This window comes from Poeciliopsis prolifica, unplaced genomic scaffold (assembly GCF_027474105.1).
Source record: "Poeciliopsis prolifica strain line A6 unplaced genomic scaffold, Auburn_PproV2 SCAFFOLD082, whole genome shotgun sequence".
NCBI classification, from domain to species: domain Eukaryota; kingdom Metazoa; phylum Chordata; class Actinopteri; order Cyprinodontiformes; family Poeciliidae; genus Poeciliopsis; species Poeciliopsis prolifica.
Genome location: NW_026562457.1, coordinates 932,501 through 949,982, shown reverse-complemented (window position 1 = coordinate 949,982; position 17,482 = coordinate 932,501). Strand labels below are relative to the sequence as shown.

At 49.1% G+C, this 17,482-nt stretch overlaps 2 protein-coding genes across 2 annotated transcripts; both read left to right on the top strand.

Moving 5' to 3' along the window:
• The first annotated feature begins 80 nt into the window (after positions 1-80).
• On the top strand, positions 81-2,500 carry abt1 (activator of basal transcription 1). Its single transcript, XM_055022185.1, has 5 exons — positions 81-174; positions 512-803; positions 1,652-1,827; positions 1,921-2,106; positions 2,180-2,500. The coding sequence occupies exons 2-5, from the start codon at positions 521-523 to the stop codon at positions 2,351-2,353; spliced, it is 819 nt and encodes a 272-aa protein (XP_054878160.1). The 5' UTR covers positions 81-174; positions 512-520; the 3' UTR covers positions 2,354-2,500.
• A 1,803-nt stretch (positions 2,501-4,303) lies between these two features.
• Positions 4,304-13,261, top strand: LOC129352998 (cyclin-dependent kinase 16-like). The gene is given in 17 exon segments (XM_055022209.1): positions 4,304-4,399; positions 4,470-4,588; positions 4,756-4,884; positions 4,960-5,016; positions 5,094-5,208; positions 5,400-5,494; positions 6,817-6,879; positions 9,647-9,719; positions 9,722-9,769; positions 9,843-9,963; positions 10,394-10,491; positions 10,573-10,629; positions 10,632-10,677; positions 11,207-11,249; positions 11,317-11,407; positions 11,473-11,547; positions 12,035-13,261. Coding segments are annotated over 16 exon segments (1,245 nt in total). The 5' UTR covers positions 4,304-4,399; positions 4,470-4,492; the 3' UTR covers positions 12,073-13,261.
• The last annotated feature ends 4,221 nt before the right edge of the window (positions 13,262-17,482 follow it).

The window sequence follows — 17,482 nt, the reverse complement described above, 5'->3', positions numbered from 1 at the left end:
TTACTACAGAAAGGAAATTAAGTATTAAAATTATTTACTAAGCTTAATTTTATTTTGAAAACACAACAGGAATCTACGTTGCAGCTTCAGTGACGTCAGTCGGACGCGACGGTCGTTCCATGTGAGTCCACATCGGTTTGTTGATGAAGGTTTGACCTGCGGCTGGTTGATCAGGTAAGATGATCAGTCATTATTGATCAGAAGCAGGCTGACCGCAGCAGAGGAAACCGGAAGCTTCCGGTTTCCGACAGGAAGTTGAGTTTGGAGGAAGCGCTGCAGGCTGAGGGTTCAACAGGACGTTTTACTGGATGTTGACTGGAAGGTTGTTTGTTCAAGTTTAAAAACTGATTTTATGATTTCTGGACGATCAGAGATCAATCAAAAGGTTTCTTAGTGTCTGGAATATTTACGCATCGTCCAGTTAAACTCAGGGTTTCCACCAGGCGGCGCTACTGAGATAATGACACTGATTTGATTGGACACATGGAGTCACATGTTCCTCTGCTTGTAGATCACAGAGATGAAGAGGCGAGAGGAAGAGGAGAAACAGAGGAAGACAACAGGCCAGAGTCCAGAGGAGGAAGAGGAGCAGAGGAGGATGAGCACTCAGAGCGAAGAGGAGGAGGAAGCAGCGAGTGAGCAGAAAGGAGCTTCAGCCTCTGCTGATGAGGCAAAGAAGGAGAGGAAGTGTGTTCCAGGTATCATCTACCTGGGCCACATTCCTCCCAGGCTCCGCCCCAAACACCTGAGGAACCTGCTGTCAGCCTACGGAGAGATCGGACGCATTTTCCTACAGCCAGAGGGTACGACACACACACACACACACACACACACACACACACACACACACACACACACACACGCACATACAGTTTTACATCATCAGAACATCCTGCTGTTATCAACTATGAAACAAGAAATCAACATTACATTTCGTCAAACTCATAATCTAACATATTGATAAATGTTCCAGTTATTGTGGATCACATCCTCCATCCAAGTGTTTTCTTTGTCTTGATTTAAATAAAATCAGTGTTTCAGCAGTTTTTTGGTTTTCTTCACTCAGCCACAATAATAATAAGTTCAGCCTCTGTTCAGCAGGAGAACGTTTTGTCATCTCCACCTGTTCTCAGCTTCTGTGCAGTGATTGGATGGTTCAGTTACCTGGTAACATCATAATGTAGAGCTGTGTATCATATGCGTCGCCATGGTAACTAATTTTACCGTTATAACCTGAGCCAGTGGCAACCCAGATATTAAATAGGAAAGGCACCAGGATTGAGCCTTGGGGTTCCCCACATGTGATTTTTGCCCCTTTCATATTTTCATGCTTCCTGTTGGTCACATTTTGCAAACATCAGTTTTCATGGTTATGTAGACGACACTCTGCTCTGCAGGCCAGAGATCAGCTCAGGTTTCCCCTCCACGTTACTTCAGATTAACAATCAGAAAGCAGAAGTTTGACTCGTTAACACCTCGCCTCCACTTTAACCAAACCTCTCAGTTTCTCACTGTAGTCATAATTTTTCTCCTTGCAGGTGAATTATGCAGGTGCAGATCCATCTATTATTTGTTCCTCTGATGTAAAAGCCTGTTATTGCTGCAGCAGGTTCTGGTTGTTGTTCCTAACCTGGCTGCGTTGATCCCGCAGACCGCCAGGTGAGGAGGAAGAAGAAGAAGTCCGGCTCCAGGAGGTGTGACTTCACCGAAGGTTGGGTGGAGTTCAGGGACAAGCGGGTGGCGAAGCGGGTGGCGCTTTCCCTGCACAACACGCCTATGGGAACCAAGAAACGCCAGAGGTTCTTCTCTGACCTCTGGAACATCAAGGTACCGCCTGGTTCCCTCCTTAGTTCCCTCCCTAGTTCCCTCCCTAGTTCCCTGCCTGGAACTGGAAAAATCGACGACTGTCTGTCTCTGAAGTACCTGCACAGGTTCCACTGGACTCATCTGAGCGAGCGGCTGGCCTATGAGCAGACGGTGCTGCAGCAGAGACTCCGGGCCGAAGTCTCTCAGGCCAAGAGGGAGACCAGCTTCTACCTGAACAACGTGGAGAAGAGCGCCCACCTGGAACACCTGAGGAAGAAACGGCAGAGAGACAGAGAACAGGTAGAGACAGACGGGTCTGACAGACAGGTGAACATCTGAGACACAGACAGGTAAACCGTTGTGTTGTCCTCAGGTGGAGGAGAAGACATGGGACTTCACTCAGCGCCAGACAGAAGAGGAGATCCAGAAGAAGAAGAAGGACTCCATTACCCAGAAACGCCTGAATAAGGCCCGCCTCATGGAGCAGGAGAGCCAATCAAACGTCTCGTTACTGGCTAAGATCTTTAACTCCAACCAATCAGAGTGAAACTCATGAACTTCTTTCTATGGGGACAGTAAACAGAAACGGACTCAAACACTTCCTGTTGTTGGGAAGGGGCAGAGCCATTAGGTGGCTCCTCCCATTGATACTCCTCATGTTAAGATTGTTGTAAATAAAGTTTGTTGGACTTTGGTTTTGTGTGATAAAATATGGAGCCAGTGGTTTCCGTCCGGTCCGGTTTCAAGGTGAATCCAACCTGGAACATTTATACCGGCCTGCCTGCAGGGGGCGCCGGTCACTTCCGTTCACTTGTGTCACATCAACATGTTTGAGTCAAATATGATGACAGATGATCACAGATCATTGTGAAGATCCTTTTGACGCATAAATAATTTCTGTAGTTAAATTGAATAAAATACGAAAACTGTTTTATTTTTTATACAAACATTCTGTTGTGAAAAAAAATATCTGTCATGTCTGGAAAAGCAAAACCAGAATTTCACCAACAACTTTATAAAGCTGAAGAAAAACGAATCTGCAAAAAATGAAGTCATGATCTTAGAAAAACAAGGGATCTTGGGTTAGGGTTAGTACCTCCATTTGGTGACTTTATGAAGTTTCTAGATTGAAGACGGAAAACCAGTTTGTTTACAAACACGCAGGGGGCGGGGTGAGATGACGTCATGACGCAGGAGAGTAGGAACATGGCGGCGGATTACTGGGAGACGGAGCGACCCGAACCTCCTTCAGACTGAACCGAACCACGCAGAACCCGGGCCGGACCGGGTCCGCCTCTCACGGTAGGTACCGGGTGAAGGGTGGATGCACGGGACCCGGTTCCCTGGCCGTCCGGCCCGGCAGCCGTTACCGAACCGGCAGCCGTTACCGAACCGGCAGCCGTTACCGAACCGGGGCGCAGTAGGAACACGAAGCCCGCTGCAGGTGTTCAGGAGGTAGACGGAGCCGGGCTAGCAGGCTAACTGCGAGCAGCAGAATTAGGGTTCGGTTCGGTTCTGGGTTCCAAGCTGAAAAGGTTTTACCTGCAGCATCCGCTAATAATGAAGGAGCTAAATAAAAACATTTCGGAATAATTTATAAAAATATTCATTTCTGACTGAAACTGAATCACACGAAGCTTCCGGTACCAGGCTCGGTCCACTCAGAGTCCGGCCAGGTTCGGGACCTTCTGAAAGCAGCATCCACTGATCTGTGTCGTCATCCCGAAAGCTGTTGATTGATTGGCTGAGATGTTGACCTCAGCATCACAGGTCCATGACCGTGTTTTCACACAGAGTAACCATGAAAACCTGGGCCAGCCTTACGGGAAGGATCAGGTCACCTGAGCTGTTTGGTGACATCACTTCCTGCTGGCCTGTTTCAGGGCTGCATAGGGTATATCAGTAAATCTAACTCAGTTCTCGATAGTCGCTGAGCTGGGTTTTGGTGCTTACCCATGTGTTTACCTGTCCAGGTGTCTCCTGGTGGACGGCTCTGCCCCCGTCTGCGTCTCGCCCGCCCCTGCCGCCCGGACCCCCCCTCATGGAGCGGATCAGGAAGCTCAAACGGCAGCTGTCTGTCACTCTGGGAAGGGGCGGGGCCGGCGGCAGGGCCAGCGACGGGGCCATCGGCGGCGGGGTCAGCGGCGGGGACCGGGGCGCTGAACGACTCCAACACGCAGGAAGTGACATCACACAGCGATTCAGGTGACTTCCTATTCAGGGACCAGCATTACATTCTGGTACCGAAGGATCCTGTTGGGACCAATCGGGTCTCTATGGCGGGCCTTAGATTATATATATAGACTAGTTTATAATCTGGGTTTAGCCCATGAATGAAGGGAAGCTAAAGAAAGATTCAGGATTCTAGATGCTTAACATCTAGATCTGATTTCCAGGGCGTCACTTCTAACACTCCATCTTCCTCCTCCTCCTCTCCCAGAGGTCCCGACTCTTCGTTCCTCAGCAGCTCTGAAGGTCCGGGCCTCGTCGTCTTCGGTCCACTCGTTGCTGCAGTCGTACGGCGGCTCCTTGAGGAGGCCCCGCGGTCTCGGCCGCAGCCTGAGTTCCTACCTGAATCGGGCCACCAGACTCGGTACCGGCCATGAGAAACCCAGCGGCTCTGGTTCTGAAGCCGAGTCTGAAACTTCTGCTGGTTCTTTCAGAAATAGTTCATGAAGACATCAAGATGAACTCTGGTGGAGAAAGTGATCCCCCTTCGTCTTCAGATGATGTCCAGAGTCCGGTCCGAGTCCGACTGAGGAACAAGAAGATCTCAACGGAGGTAACGGACCAGAACCAGAACCGGACACACAAAACACCTAAAACACACCTTATCATAAGCAGTTCAGCGTTTAGTTTATGAGAAACTTGACCTCCTGACCCCTGCTGACCTCTGACAGAAAAAGCATACCTGGATGCAGGTGAAGTCCGTTTCTTCTCGTGTTTCAGGACATCAACAAGCGTCTGTCGTTGCCGGCAGATATCCGTCTTCCTGATGATTACCTGGAGAAGTTCAGTGTGATTGGTCCGGCTCTGTTCGAGCAGCCAATCAGCAGGCGGCTCCGCCGAGTGTCTCTGGTACGTTTCCTCTCCGCCGCGCCGTGCCGCCATGCCCGGCTGCCGTCGGCTCAGCGTGTCTCTCTCTGTGTGCAGTCGGAGATCGGGTTCGGGAAACTGGAGACGTACATCAAGCTGGACAAACTGGGAGAGGTGAGCTCACAGAGTGAGTCTGAGTGTTTAGGAACCGACTCGTCCAGGTGCTCAGAGCGCCACCTGTCTGTCTGCAGGGGACCTACGCCACGGTGTACAAAGGTCGCAGCAAGCTGACCGACAACCTGGTTGCCCTGAAAGAGATCCGCCTGGAACATGAAGAGGGAGCTCCCTGCACAGCAATCAGAGAAGGTACCGGCTGCAACCGGCTGCAACCGGCTGCAACCGGCAGCAACCGGCTGCAACCGGCTGCAACCGGCTGCAACCGGCTGCAACCGGCGGCAACCGGCTGCAATCGGCTGCAATCGGCTGCAGCAATGAGCAACATGGTTGAGCTTTTCCAGGTTGACGTGTTGCAGGTTGACGTGTCTTTTCTCCTGCAGTGTCTCTGCTGAAGGACCTGAAACACGGCAACATCGTGACGCTTCATGACATCATCCACACGCAGAAATCCCTCACGCTGGTCTTTGAGTACCTGGTGAGTCATTACCAGGAAACGCTGGATCAATAGGCTTATAGATTATTAGTCACCTTATTTAACCAGAATTATCTGAATTTTTTATTTTTTCCAATATATTTTATTGAATTTTCTCTTTTTTGGCACAACAAATTCACACACAACAAACTTAACATTATAACATGTATTATATTCACTCCCACACTCACCCTTTAAACCTGCATTTGTTTGGTTCCAAAAATATCCAAAACTTTTAGAGAAAAAAGACATAGAAGAATAACAGAACAATATATGAATAGAAACCATAGACAAGACATCCACTAATAAGTTCCACCTTCAGTCCCTATGGTCCTCATTTATGGCTCCCAGAGATTCTCAAAGTCCCGTTGTTTACCCTTGGTGATGCATGTTAGTTTTTCCAGTCCGAGCGAATTTGCAATTTCCTTCTTCCAGAGTCCCAGGGAGGGGGTGGGTCCATGCCCCTCCAGCATAATGCTATAGATCTTCTGGCTTGAAGAAGTCCATAGTCTATCAATTTAGTTTTCCTCTGTGATTGTTTAAATTCCACTGGGTATATTCCTAGAACACAGATTTTAACCTCCAATGGGACTTTCACCTTAATGGTTCTCATAAGCCATTTATATTGCAAAAGTTTAAATCGTGTGTTTATCGTTTGTTTTGTGCTTTTAAACTGATTCCAGTCTTCCTCATCTATATCTTCCAGAGTATCTCTTCTCCAAGCGTCTAACTTATCTATTGCTGAGTCCTTAGAGGAAAGCATTAACAAATTATAGAACACAGAAAGAAAACCTTTCTCTTTTGAGTCTCCAACACACACCTCTTCTATTTTCGTTAAGGGTTGAATGTCAACTATTTGTTTCAGTTTGGATGACATAAAGTTTTTCAACTGCAAGTATTTAAAAAAACGTTTCGGTGGTATTAAATACTTCTTACATAGCTGATCAAAAGTAAGTAACATGTCATCAACATATAGATTTTTAATTTTCTGAATGCCTTGGTTTTCCATAGTTTAAATCCTCCATCATTTTTTCCAGGGGTGAACCTTTCATCACCCCAAATTGGGGTAAATTGTGATAACTCTAGTCGCTCAGCTACATGCTATGTGCTGCATGCCAGTTTGTAATTGTATTTTTTTAAAAAGGATTTTTGTGGTCTTTTTTAATGTCTTAGGTCCGAAGAATATAGAAAGGTATTTAAGGGGAAATCTGGAACAGATTGTTGTTCAATGTCTACAGGCTGGAGGTGCCATCGGGCAAAAGTAATGGGTAGCTGATGTTAGTTGGGCGGCCATATAATACTTTATCTGAATTGTTAAATTTCAGGACAAAGATCTGAAGCAATACCTGGACGACTGTGGAAACGTCATCAATGTTCACAACGTCAAGGTGCGGATGGATGGATGGTTGATGGAGGGATGGATGGATGGATGGTTGGATGGATGGATGATGGAGGGATGGAAGGATGGATGGATGGAGGGATGGATGGATGGTTGATGGAGGGATGGATGGATGGATGGAGGGATGAGGAATGGATGGATGGACAGACGGATGGATGGATGGATGATGGAGGGTTGGATGGTTGGATGGATGGATGGATGATGGAGGGATGGATGGATGGATGGTTGATGGATGGATGGATGGATGGATGATGGATGGATGGTTGATGGATGGATGGATGGTTGATGGAGGGATGGAGGGATGGAGGGATGAGGAATGGATGGATGGACAGACGGATGGATGGATGGATGATGGAGGGTTGGATGGTTGGATGGATGGATGGATGATGGAGGGATGGATGGATGGATGGATGGTTGATGGATGGATGGATGGATGATGGATGGATGATTGATGGATGGATGGATGGATGGACGGACAGACGGATGGATGGATGGATGATGGATGGATGGATGGATGGTTGATGGATGGATGGATGGATGGATGGATGGATGGATGGATGGTTGATGAATGGATGGATGGATGGATGGTTGATGGATGGATGGATGGATGGATGGATGGTTGATGGATGGTTGATGGATGGATGGATGGATGGATGGTTGATGGATGGATGGATGATGGATGGATGGATGGATGGATGGATGGATGGATGGTTGATGGATGGTTAATGGATGGATGGATGGATGGTTGATGGATGGATGGATGGATGGATGGACGGACAGACGGATGGATGGTTGATGGATGGATGGATGGATGGATGGTTGATGAATGGATGGATGGATGGATGGTTGATGGATGGATGATGGATGGATGGATGGATGGATGGATGGATGGATGGATGGATGGATGGATGGTTGATGGATGGTTGATGGATGGATGGATGGATGGTTGATGGATGGATGGATGGATGGATGGATGGATGGATGGACGGACAGACGGATGGATGGATGGATGATGGATGGATGGATGGATGGTTGATGAATGGATGGATGGATGGATGGATGGATGGTTGATGAATGGATGAATGGATGGATGGTTGATGGATGGATGGATGGTTGATGGATGGATGGATGGATGATGGATGGATGGATGGATGGATGGATGGATGGATGGATGGTTGATGGATGGTTGATGGAGGGATGGATGGATGGATGGATGGTGGATGGATGGATGGATGGTGGATGGATGGATGGATGGATGGTTAATGGATGGATGGATGGATGGTTGATGGATGGATGGATGGATGGATGGTTGATGGATGGTTGATGGAGGGATGGATGGTTGATGGATGAATGGATGGATGGTTGATGGATGGTTGATGGAGGGATGGATGGTTGATGGATGGATGGATGGTTGATGGATGGATGGATGGTGGATGGATGGATGGATGGATGGTTAATGGAGGATGGATGATGGATGGTTGATGGATGGATGGATGGATGGATGGATGGATGGATGGTGGATGGATGGATGGATGGATGGTTGATGGATGGATGGATGGTTGATGGATGGTTGTTGGATGGATGATGGATGGATGGATGGTTGATGGATGGATGGATGGATGGTGGATGGATGGATGGATGGATGGTGGATGGATGGATGGATGGATGGATGGTTAATGGATGGATGGATGGATGGTTGATGGATGGATGGATGGATGGATGGTTGATGGATGGATGGATGGATGGATGGTTGATGGATGGTTGATGGAGGGATGGATGGATGGATGGTTGATGGATGGATGGATGGATGGTGGATGGATGGATGGATGGATGATGGATGGATGGATGGATGGATGGATGGTTGATGGATGGTTGATGGAGGGATGGATGGATGGATGGATGGTTGATGGATGGATGGATGGTTGATGGATGGATGGATGGATGGTTAATGGATGGATGGATGGATGGTTGATGGATGGATGGATGGATGGATGGATGGTTGATGGATGGTTGATGGAGGGATGGATGGTTGATGGATGAATGGATGGTTGATGGATGGATGGATGGATGGTTAATGGATGGATGGATGGATGGTTGATGGATGGTTGATGGAGGGATGGATGGTTGATGGATGGATGGATGGTTGATGGATGGATGGATGGTGGATGGATGGATGGATGGATGGATGGATGGATGGATGGATGGATGGTTAATGGATGGATGGATGGATGGTTGATGGATGGATGGATGGATGGTTGATGGATGGATGGATGGATGGATGGATGGTGGATGGATGGATGGATGGATGGATGGTTGATGGATGGATGGATGGTTGATGGATGGTTGGATGGATGATGGATGGATGGTTGATGGATGGATGGATGGATGGTGGATGGATGGATGGATGGATGGATGGTTAATGGATGGATGGATGGATGGTTGATGGATGGATGGATGGATGGATGGATGGTTGATGGATGGATGGATGGATGGATGGTTGATGGATGGTTGATGGAGGGATGGATGAATGGATGGTTGATGGATGGATGGATGGATGGTGGATGGATGGATGGATGGATGATGGATGGATGGTTGATGGATGGTTGATGGAAGGATGGATGGATGGATGGATGGATGGTTGATGGAGGGATGGATGGATGGATGGATGGATGGTTGATGGATGGATGGATGGATGGTGGATGGATGGATGGTACATTAGACCCAGTAGAACCAGCTCATTGGTCTTTCTGTCTCAGTTGTTTCTCTTCCAGTTGCTCCGCGGTTTGTCCTACTGTCACCGGAGGAAAGTTCTCCACCGAGACCTGAAGCCCAGAACCTGCTGATCAACGAGCGAGGGGAGCTCAAGCTGGCCGACTTTGGTGAATTCTCTTCTGGTTCTAATTCTGGTTCTGGTCCTGCTCTGATCTGACCTTAGTTCTTGGCGTCCTTCAGGTTTGGCCCGAGCCAAGTCCATCCCAACAAAAACGTACTCCAATGAGGTGGTGACGCTGTGGTACCGGCCGCCGGACATCCTGCTGGGCAGCACCGACTACTCCACCCACATCGACATGTGGTACGGTTCTGGTTCCGGTTCTCAGATCGGACTGCTTGGAGCAACAAAGTCTCTGCATAGAATTTGCATGTTCTCCCAGCACACGCGCGGGTTCTCTCTCTGGGTTTTGTTTGGGTTCTCTCTGGGTTCCCTCTTGGTTCTGTCCAGAAACATGTCGGTTGGGTTTCTTGGTCTCTCATCTGGTGTTAGTGGTGGTTGTGTCTCCATGGTTGGTTGTCCTGTTGATGGACGGTTGACATACACTGGGTGTCCCTTCCAGACTCCAGGGGCGCTGGTTGTCGGTTCTGGTACCAGCCCTCAGGGACAGCGACCTGAAATAGAAACTCTTTGTTTGTACCTTCTGGGTTCTGGTTTTGAATTAAGGGGACAGTTCGGACCTTCAGCCTCCTACAAGCCGTTTCCACCCGTCTCTACCCGCTTGTGTCTCCAGGGGTGTTGGGTGTATCTTCTATGAGATGGTGACGGGTCGCCCTCTCTTTCCTGGCTCTACAGTTGAGGAGGAGCTTCACTTCATCTTCAAGCTGTTGGGTATTAACCAATCAGCTTCCATCATCGAGAGCCAATCTGTATCCGGCATTGTTGTTGACTGAATATTGTTTTCGTCTGCAGGAACGCCCAGAGAGCGAAGCTGGCCTGGAATCAGTTCCAACCAGGAGTTCCTGGCTTTCAACTTCCCCAGTACCGAGCCGAGAGGCTGAACAGCCACACCCCCAGGTACGCCCAGAAATACCCAGAGGTACGCTCAAAAATGCCCCCGTACGCGCAGATACCCCAGAAATACCCCAAGGTATGCTCAGAAATGCCCCCAGATACCCAGAAATACCCCCAGGTACGCCCAGATATCCAGAAATACCCCCAAGTACACCCAAATACCCCAGAAATACCCTCAGGTATGCCCAGATACTCCAGAAATATCCTCAGGTACGTCCAGACATACCAGAAATACCCCAGAAATACCCTCAGGTACGTCCATATATACTCCCAGGTACACCCAGATACCCCAGTAATACCCACAGGTATTCCTAAATACCCCAGAAATGCCCCCAGGTACACCAGAAATACCCCAGGTACGCCCAGACATACCAGAAATACCCTCAGGTATGCCCATATATACTCCCAGGTACACCCAGATACCCCAGTAATACCCACAGGTATTTCTGTGATTTCTGGGGTATACTCAGACACCCTGAAATACCTGCTGGTACCCTCAGATAGCTGAGATCATCCTCCTCTCTGTGTCCAGGCTCAGCAGTGAAGGAGTGGAGCTGCTGTCAAAGTTCCTGCAGGTCAGTGAATGCCTCAGTGTTTCTATGGTAACAGCTGAAGCAGCTCTGATGAGTGTTTGAACTTTAGTTTGAAGGGAAGAAAAGGATCTCTGCTGACGAGGCCATGAAACATCGCTACTTCAGTAACCTTGGAAACAGAGTGACATCACTTCCTGACAGTAAGTGGAACCTTGGACACCGTTCCTGTCTGTGATGTCACTAAGGTCACATGGTTGCGTTTCAGCGGCGTCCATCTTCAGTCTGTCGGAGATCCAGCTGGAGAAGGAGAGCGTGAGGCCGCCGGCAGCTCCTGATCCAGGTAACCGTCAACACCTGGGGGTCCCGTTTGGATTGGGCGCTACTTCTGCTAACAGCAGAGCTAATTTTTAGCTTTGTGCTTTAGCATTCATATGATTATAATTAGTGTGCAGCTAGCTCTTTAGCTAGCAGTGCCCACCACTTATGGTCGGTGTCAACATGGTTGAGTTAGCGTTTAGCATTAGCTTCTGCCATATAGCATGTTGGTATAGCACTTTAGCATTAGCGGTGTTCACCAGGTAGCCTGAGGTTCCTGAGGGAAACATGGTTCTGGTAGAACCTCAAACACAAACCAGATTCCTCCGAACTTTGGTTCTGGAAGATCAGGTCCGATCTGTTCCGGTTGCAGAACTTTAACCTGGTCCAACGGACACCGTTAGACCTTTCAGTAAAACATCAGAGCAGTGAGGGTCAGAGGTGAAGCAGGTCACCAGGAATCAGAAGTGTCAGCTTTAGGTTTGTGATGTTGAAACGTTTTCTGTTAGCAGCTACCAGCCCGACGCGGAGGCGGAGTCTGCTCTTCTGACACTGAAGGAGGCGGAGCCATCTGAACGGAAAATGACCACAGGAAGTGACATTTTACTTTGAAGGCGCTGAGACTACTGAGGTGAAACAAAGAAAACACTACAGATGACCGGAATGTGAAGAAAACTTGTTTACAGACGATGCAATAATGAATCATAGCAGCTACCGACAATCAGAGGGCAGCATGTTTCAGAAACAAACCAATCAGCTTCTGTCTTCCAAGACTTAAAATCCAAACATGGCAGACCAGGAGCATCATCTCCAGCTTATGACATCATCATGATGATGTCACATTGCAGGTGGAACGGGTCCCTGACAGGTGATTCCAGGAACCAGTCACCTGGTTCCAGTTCCAGGTCACATGACCTGACAGCGGAACAGGTCCAGGTTAGCGTTTAGCTCGTTAACTGCTAACGGGTTTCTGGCCTGTCACCAGGTGGAACGACCAGGTGCGTTCCACATCTGGTTAATAACATTTCTGCTGGACGAAGCCATCTGGACTCTTATTGTGAAAGTTCTCTGCTGCTTCCTGTGTTAATGTTTCTGTTACGATGAAACTCAGTGACAAAATTTACAGTAAACCAGCTGGATTCCCAGGTACAGATTGATATGATGGGGCAGATAACGGGCAGATAGCTGTACAGTGGGGTAGATAGCTGCGCAGTGGGGCAGATAGCTGTGCAGTGGGGCAGATAGCTGCGCAGTGGGGTAGATAGCTGCGCAGTGGGGTAGATAGCTGCGCAGTGGGGCAGATAGCTGTGCAGTGGGGCAGATAGCTGCGCAGTGGGGTAGATAGCTGCGCAGTGGGGTAGATAGCTGCGCAGTAGTGGGCAGATAGCTGCGCAGTGGGGCAGATAGCTGCGCAGTGGGGTAGATAGCTGCGCAGTGGGGTAGATAGCTGCGCAGTGGGGCAGATAGCTGCGCAGTGGGGCAGATAGCTGTGCAGTGGGGCAGATAGCTGCGCAGTGGGGCAGATAGCTGCGCAGTGGGGCAGATAGCTGCGCAGTGGGGTAGATAGCTGCGCAGTGGGGTAGATAGCTGTGCAGTGGGGCAGATAGCTGTGCAATGGGGCAGATAGCTGCGCAGTGGGGCAGGTAACGGGGCAGATTGCATGCTCTCCCTGTCCGGTCTCTCTGGGTTTTCCAGCATCCTGACTGTTAATCTGATCGTGTCGCCGTCTGATCAGAAGCTCTTCGTTCCTGATTCCATCCTGTAGAGTTCAGAGGTCAGTGGGCGGGGCTTCCTGGTGTCCAGATGGTTTAGAAACCTGTTAGTAATATTTTTATACTCAATAATCAATGGGTCGAGTTTAGCAATAGAGGAAGAACTCGTTAACGCGATCGAGTTTTTGACTGAAACGTGTCGGTTTGTGAGGCCAGAAAGCCGAAAGCAGTGGATTTTTTCAAAATAAAAGCATTCCATAGAGCAGCAGGTTTCTGTTTCCTGTGCGGGTCGTCTCTGATTGGTAGCGGCGTTGGTTCCAGCCACGTTCTCTCCGTCTGACTGCTGAATGTAACTCGGGCAGCTCCTGATCGGCCGAGCCGAGCGGCCGGTCTGCACACCCAGGACGTTGTGCTGCGTTCAGGTCTGCTACTTAAACTATCGTCGTTGTTTTTAAGCCAAAGTTCTCTGCAATATCCTGACCTGCATGATGGTATTCTTCCAGTGAACGTCCATGCTGTTAAATTAGAAATCTTCCAACGGCTCAGAAAGCACTGAAGTGTTTGTTGTACTTGAATGAAAACAGGAAGTGGATGTTGTTCTTGTATTTATCTGTCTGTACTCTGGATATATCAACAGAACTGACATTAAAAGACTTTATTTATTATCAGTGTTGGTTGGTTGGAGAACATTCATTCAAAATCTTTGCTTCAAAATTTTTACTCCAGTAGAAAGAAATGAGATTAAATAAACGTAAAAAAAAGTCTTTGGTAAAATGTGAGATTATTGAATATTTATAATTACAGATTAATTAATTCATTGCAAAGAGATGAGAACATGTGACCCGACGTCTCAACCGGACCCGATTCCTCATTTCAGCTTTAAATTTACACCATTAAGCCAAAAACAGGGGGCAGATAACAGGGCTGTGGGGCAGATAATGGGGCAGTGGGGCAGATAACGGGGCAGTGGGGCAGATAACGGGGCAGTGGGCAGATAACAGGGCAGTGGGGCAGATAACAAGGCAGTGGGGCAGATAAACAAGGCAGTGGGGCAGAACAGGGCAGTGGGCAGATAACGGGGCAGTGGGACAGATAACAGCAGTGGGACAGATAACGGGGCAGTGGGGCAGATAACAGGGCAGTGGGGCAGATAACAAGGCAGTGGGGCAGATAACAGGGCAGTGGGGCAGATAACGGGGCAGTGGGACAGATAACGGAGCAGTGGGACAGATAACGGGGCAGTGGGGCAGATAACGGGGCAGTGGGGCAGATAAAGGGCAGTGGGGCAGATAACGGGGCAGTGGGCAGATAACGGGGCAGTGGGGCAGATAACAGGGCAGTGGGGCAGATAACAAGGCAGTGGGGCAGATAACGGGGCAGTGGGACAGATAACGGAGCAGTGGGACAGATAACGGGGCAGTGGGGCAGATAACGGGGCAGTGGGGCAGATAACGGGCAGTGGGGCAGATAACGGGGCAGTGGGGCAGATAATGGGGCAGTGGGACAGATAACGGGGCAGTGGGGCAGATAACGGGGCAGTGGGGCAGATAACGGGGCAGTGGGGCAGATAACGGGGCAGGGGGCAGATAACGGGGCAGTGGGACAGATAACGGGGCAGTGGGCAGATAACGGGGCAGCAGTGGGGCAGATAACGGGGCAGTGGGGCAGATAAGGGGCAGGGGGCAGATAACGGGGCAGTGGGCAGATAACGGGGCAGTGGGGCAGATAACGGGGCAGTGGGGCAGATAACGGGGCAGTGGGACAGATAACGGGGCAGTGGGGCAGATAATGGGGCAGAGGGGCAGATAACGGGGCAGTGGGACAGATAACGGGGCAGTGGGCAGATAACGGGGCAGTGGGGCAGATAACGGGGCAGTGGGGCAGATAACGGGGCAGTGGGGCAGATAACGGGGGGGGGGCAGATACGGGCAGCAGGGGCAGATAACGGGGCAGTGGGACAGATAACGGGGCAGTGGGGCAGATAACGGGGCAGTGGGGCAGATAACGGGCAGTGGGGCAGATAATGGGGCAGAGGGGCAGATAACGGGGCAGTGGGACAGATAACGGGCAGTGGGGCAGATAACGGGCAGTGGGGCAGATAACGGGCAGTGGGGCAGATAATGGGGCAGAGGGGCAGATAACGGGGCAGTGGGACAGATAACGGGGCAGTGGGACAGATAACGGGGCAGTGGGGCAGATAACGGGGCAGTGGGGCAGATAATGGGGCAGAGGGGCAGATAACGGGGCAGTGGGACAGATAACGGGGCAGTGGGGCAGATAACGGGGCAGTGGGGCAGATAACGGGGCAGTGGGACAGATAACGGGGCAGTGGGACAGATAACGGGGCAGTGGGGCAGATAACGGGGCAGTGGGGCAGATAACGGGGCAGTGGGGCAGATAATGGGGCAGAGGGGCAGATAACGGGGCAGTGGGACAGATAACGGGGCAGTGGGGCAGATAATGGGGCAGAGGGGCAGATAACGGGGCAGTGGGACAGATAACGGGGCAGTGGGGCAGATAAGGGCAGTGGGGCAGATAACGGGGCAGTGGGGCAGATAATGGGGCAGAGGGGCAGATAACGGGGCAGTGGGACAGATAACGGGGCAGTGGGGCAGATAACGGGGCAGTGGGGCAGATAACGGGGCAGTGGGGCAGATAATGGGGCAGAGGGGCAGATAACAGGGCAGATACCATCCACTTAAACACCAAACAGCATTATCAGCTGCACCTCTGGGGAGGAAACCAGTGGAATCCGGACCATTCCAGTTTCACTCACAGTTCGGAAAAATGTCACATTTTATCTCATGAATCAAACACGGTGAGAAGAAAGTCTAGTTTGCAAATCACTTCTGTTGTTTTGCATCACAAAATAAAGATAAATGAGCAAAATTAGTCTAAAAAATTTGTGAAAAACCGACTTGTTCATTTCCGGTCATGTGACTCGCTGAGCTCCAATAGAAAACCTGAAGGTTAAAAGACGTTTAGAAAAGTTTCATTCTAATTTAGAGGTTTGAATATAACGCAGCTGTTACATCTTGTGAATAAAGTTAATTAATTTACAGTTAATTACATTGTATGCAGCTGTAGGGTTAAAACTAAAGAAGCACGACTCTACTCACTGAGCCTGCATCGCCCTCTGGTGGACAAAAAGGGCGTGTTCAGCGCAAACTAAACTTGAACTGAAATGTTCCTTTAGATCAGGGCTGGGCCACTTCCACACACCTGAGTCAAATAATGACGTCATTAGCAGGACTCTGGAGAACCTGACTGCAGTCGGAGGTGATCCTTGGACCAGGGAGACGTCCAGCAGTTGCAGGACACCAGGGCTGCCCCCCCTGTCCACTGGATCAACTGGTTTCTTACATTTTGTTTGGTCTTTTCTGACCACATGTCCTATTTAAAACCTGAAGCCCAGTGGTTCATTCATGTGATCCTGAGCTCGAACCTGCTCAATGATGTTAGCTGTCATGTCAGCATGACCTTTGACCTCCAGGTTATTAAGGAGTTTGTAAATAATTCTGCGGCAGCTGGAGCCTTAAATATTTATTTAGATGATTTTCTGTAGCGTTACAGGATGGAGCGGCTTCACCTTTTGACCTTTGACCTCCAGCTGTGTTTCCACAAGTTGACGTAACGATTGACCTGCTGCAGGACGTTTCGAGGGCCACAGATCCGTCCTCACATGGACAGCGTCCCTCAGCATGATGCTTCCTTCACTGCTCTGGTTATTGAAATGATTTCAGTGGCAAACAGAAAATAATGAGATTTACTGAGAGGAACTGAGAATAAGTTTATTTAAGTTTATTTTTACTGAGTTGATCAGTGAAGAAGAAACAGATGATTGGAAACGAGGAAACATAACAAACAATAAAACTAAATAAACTAAAGAGCTGAACTAAAATAAAACATAAAAGTCAAAGGAGCAGAAAAATATTTCTATGCAAGATTTCTGAGACTGAAATATAAAAATGAAAGATAAAAATGATCTGGACTCAAAGTTTAACTTGATCAGGGTTTCGTGTTTTTCTCTTTACCCACCAAACGCGACGATTCCTGAAAAAATAAAAACAGAAAATTTAGACGAAACATCAGAAACCAGGAAACAGTTATTACAACTACTTGTGACATCACTGAAGTGATTGTGTCATGTGATGTCATAACACAGTCATAACAAATTGGAGGTCTTCAGCAATAATAAAGACCTCCAAAACAAATTAGAGGTCTTGTGGAAAAAAACCTATTTTCTCT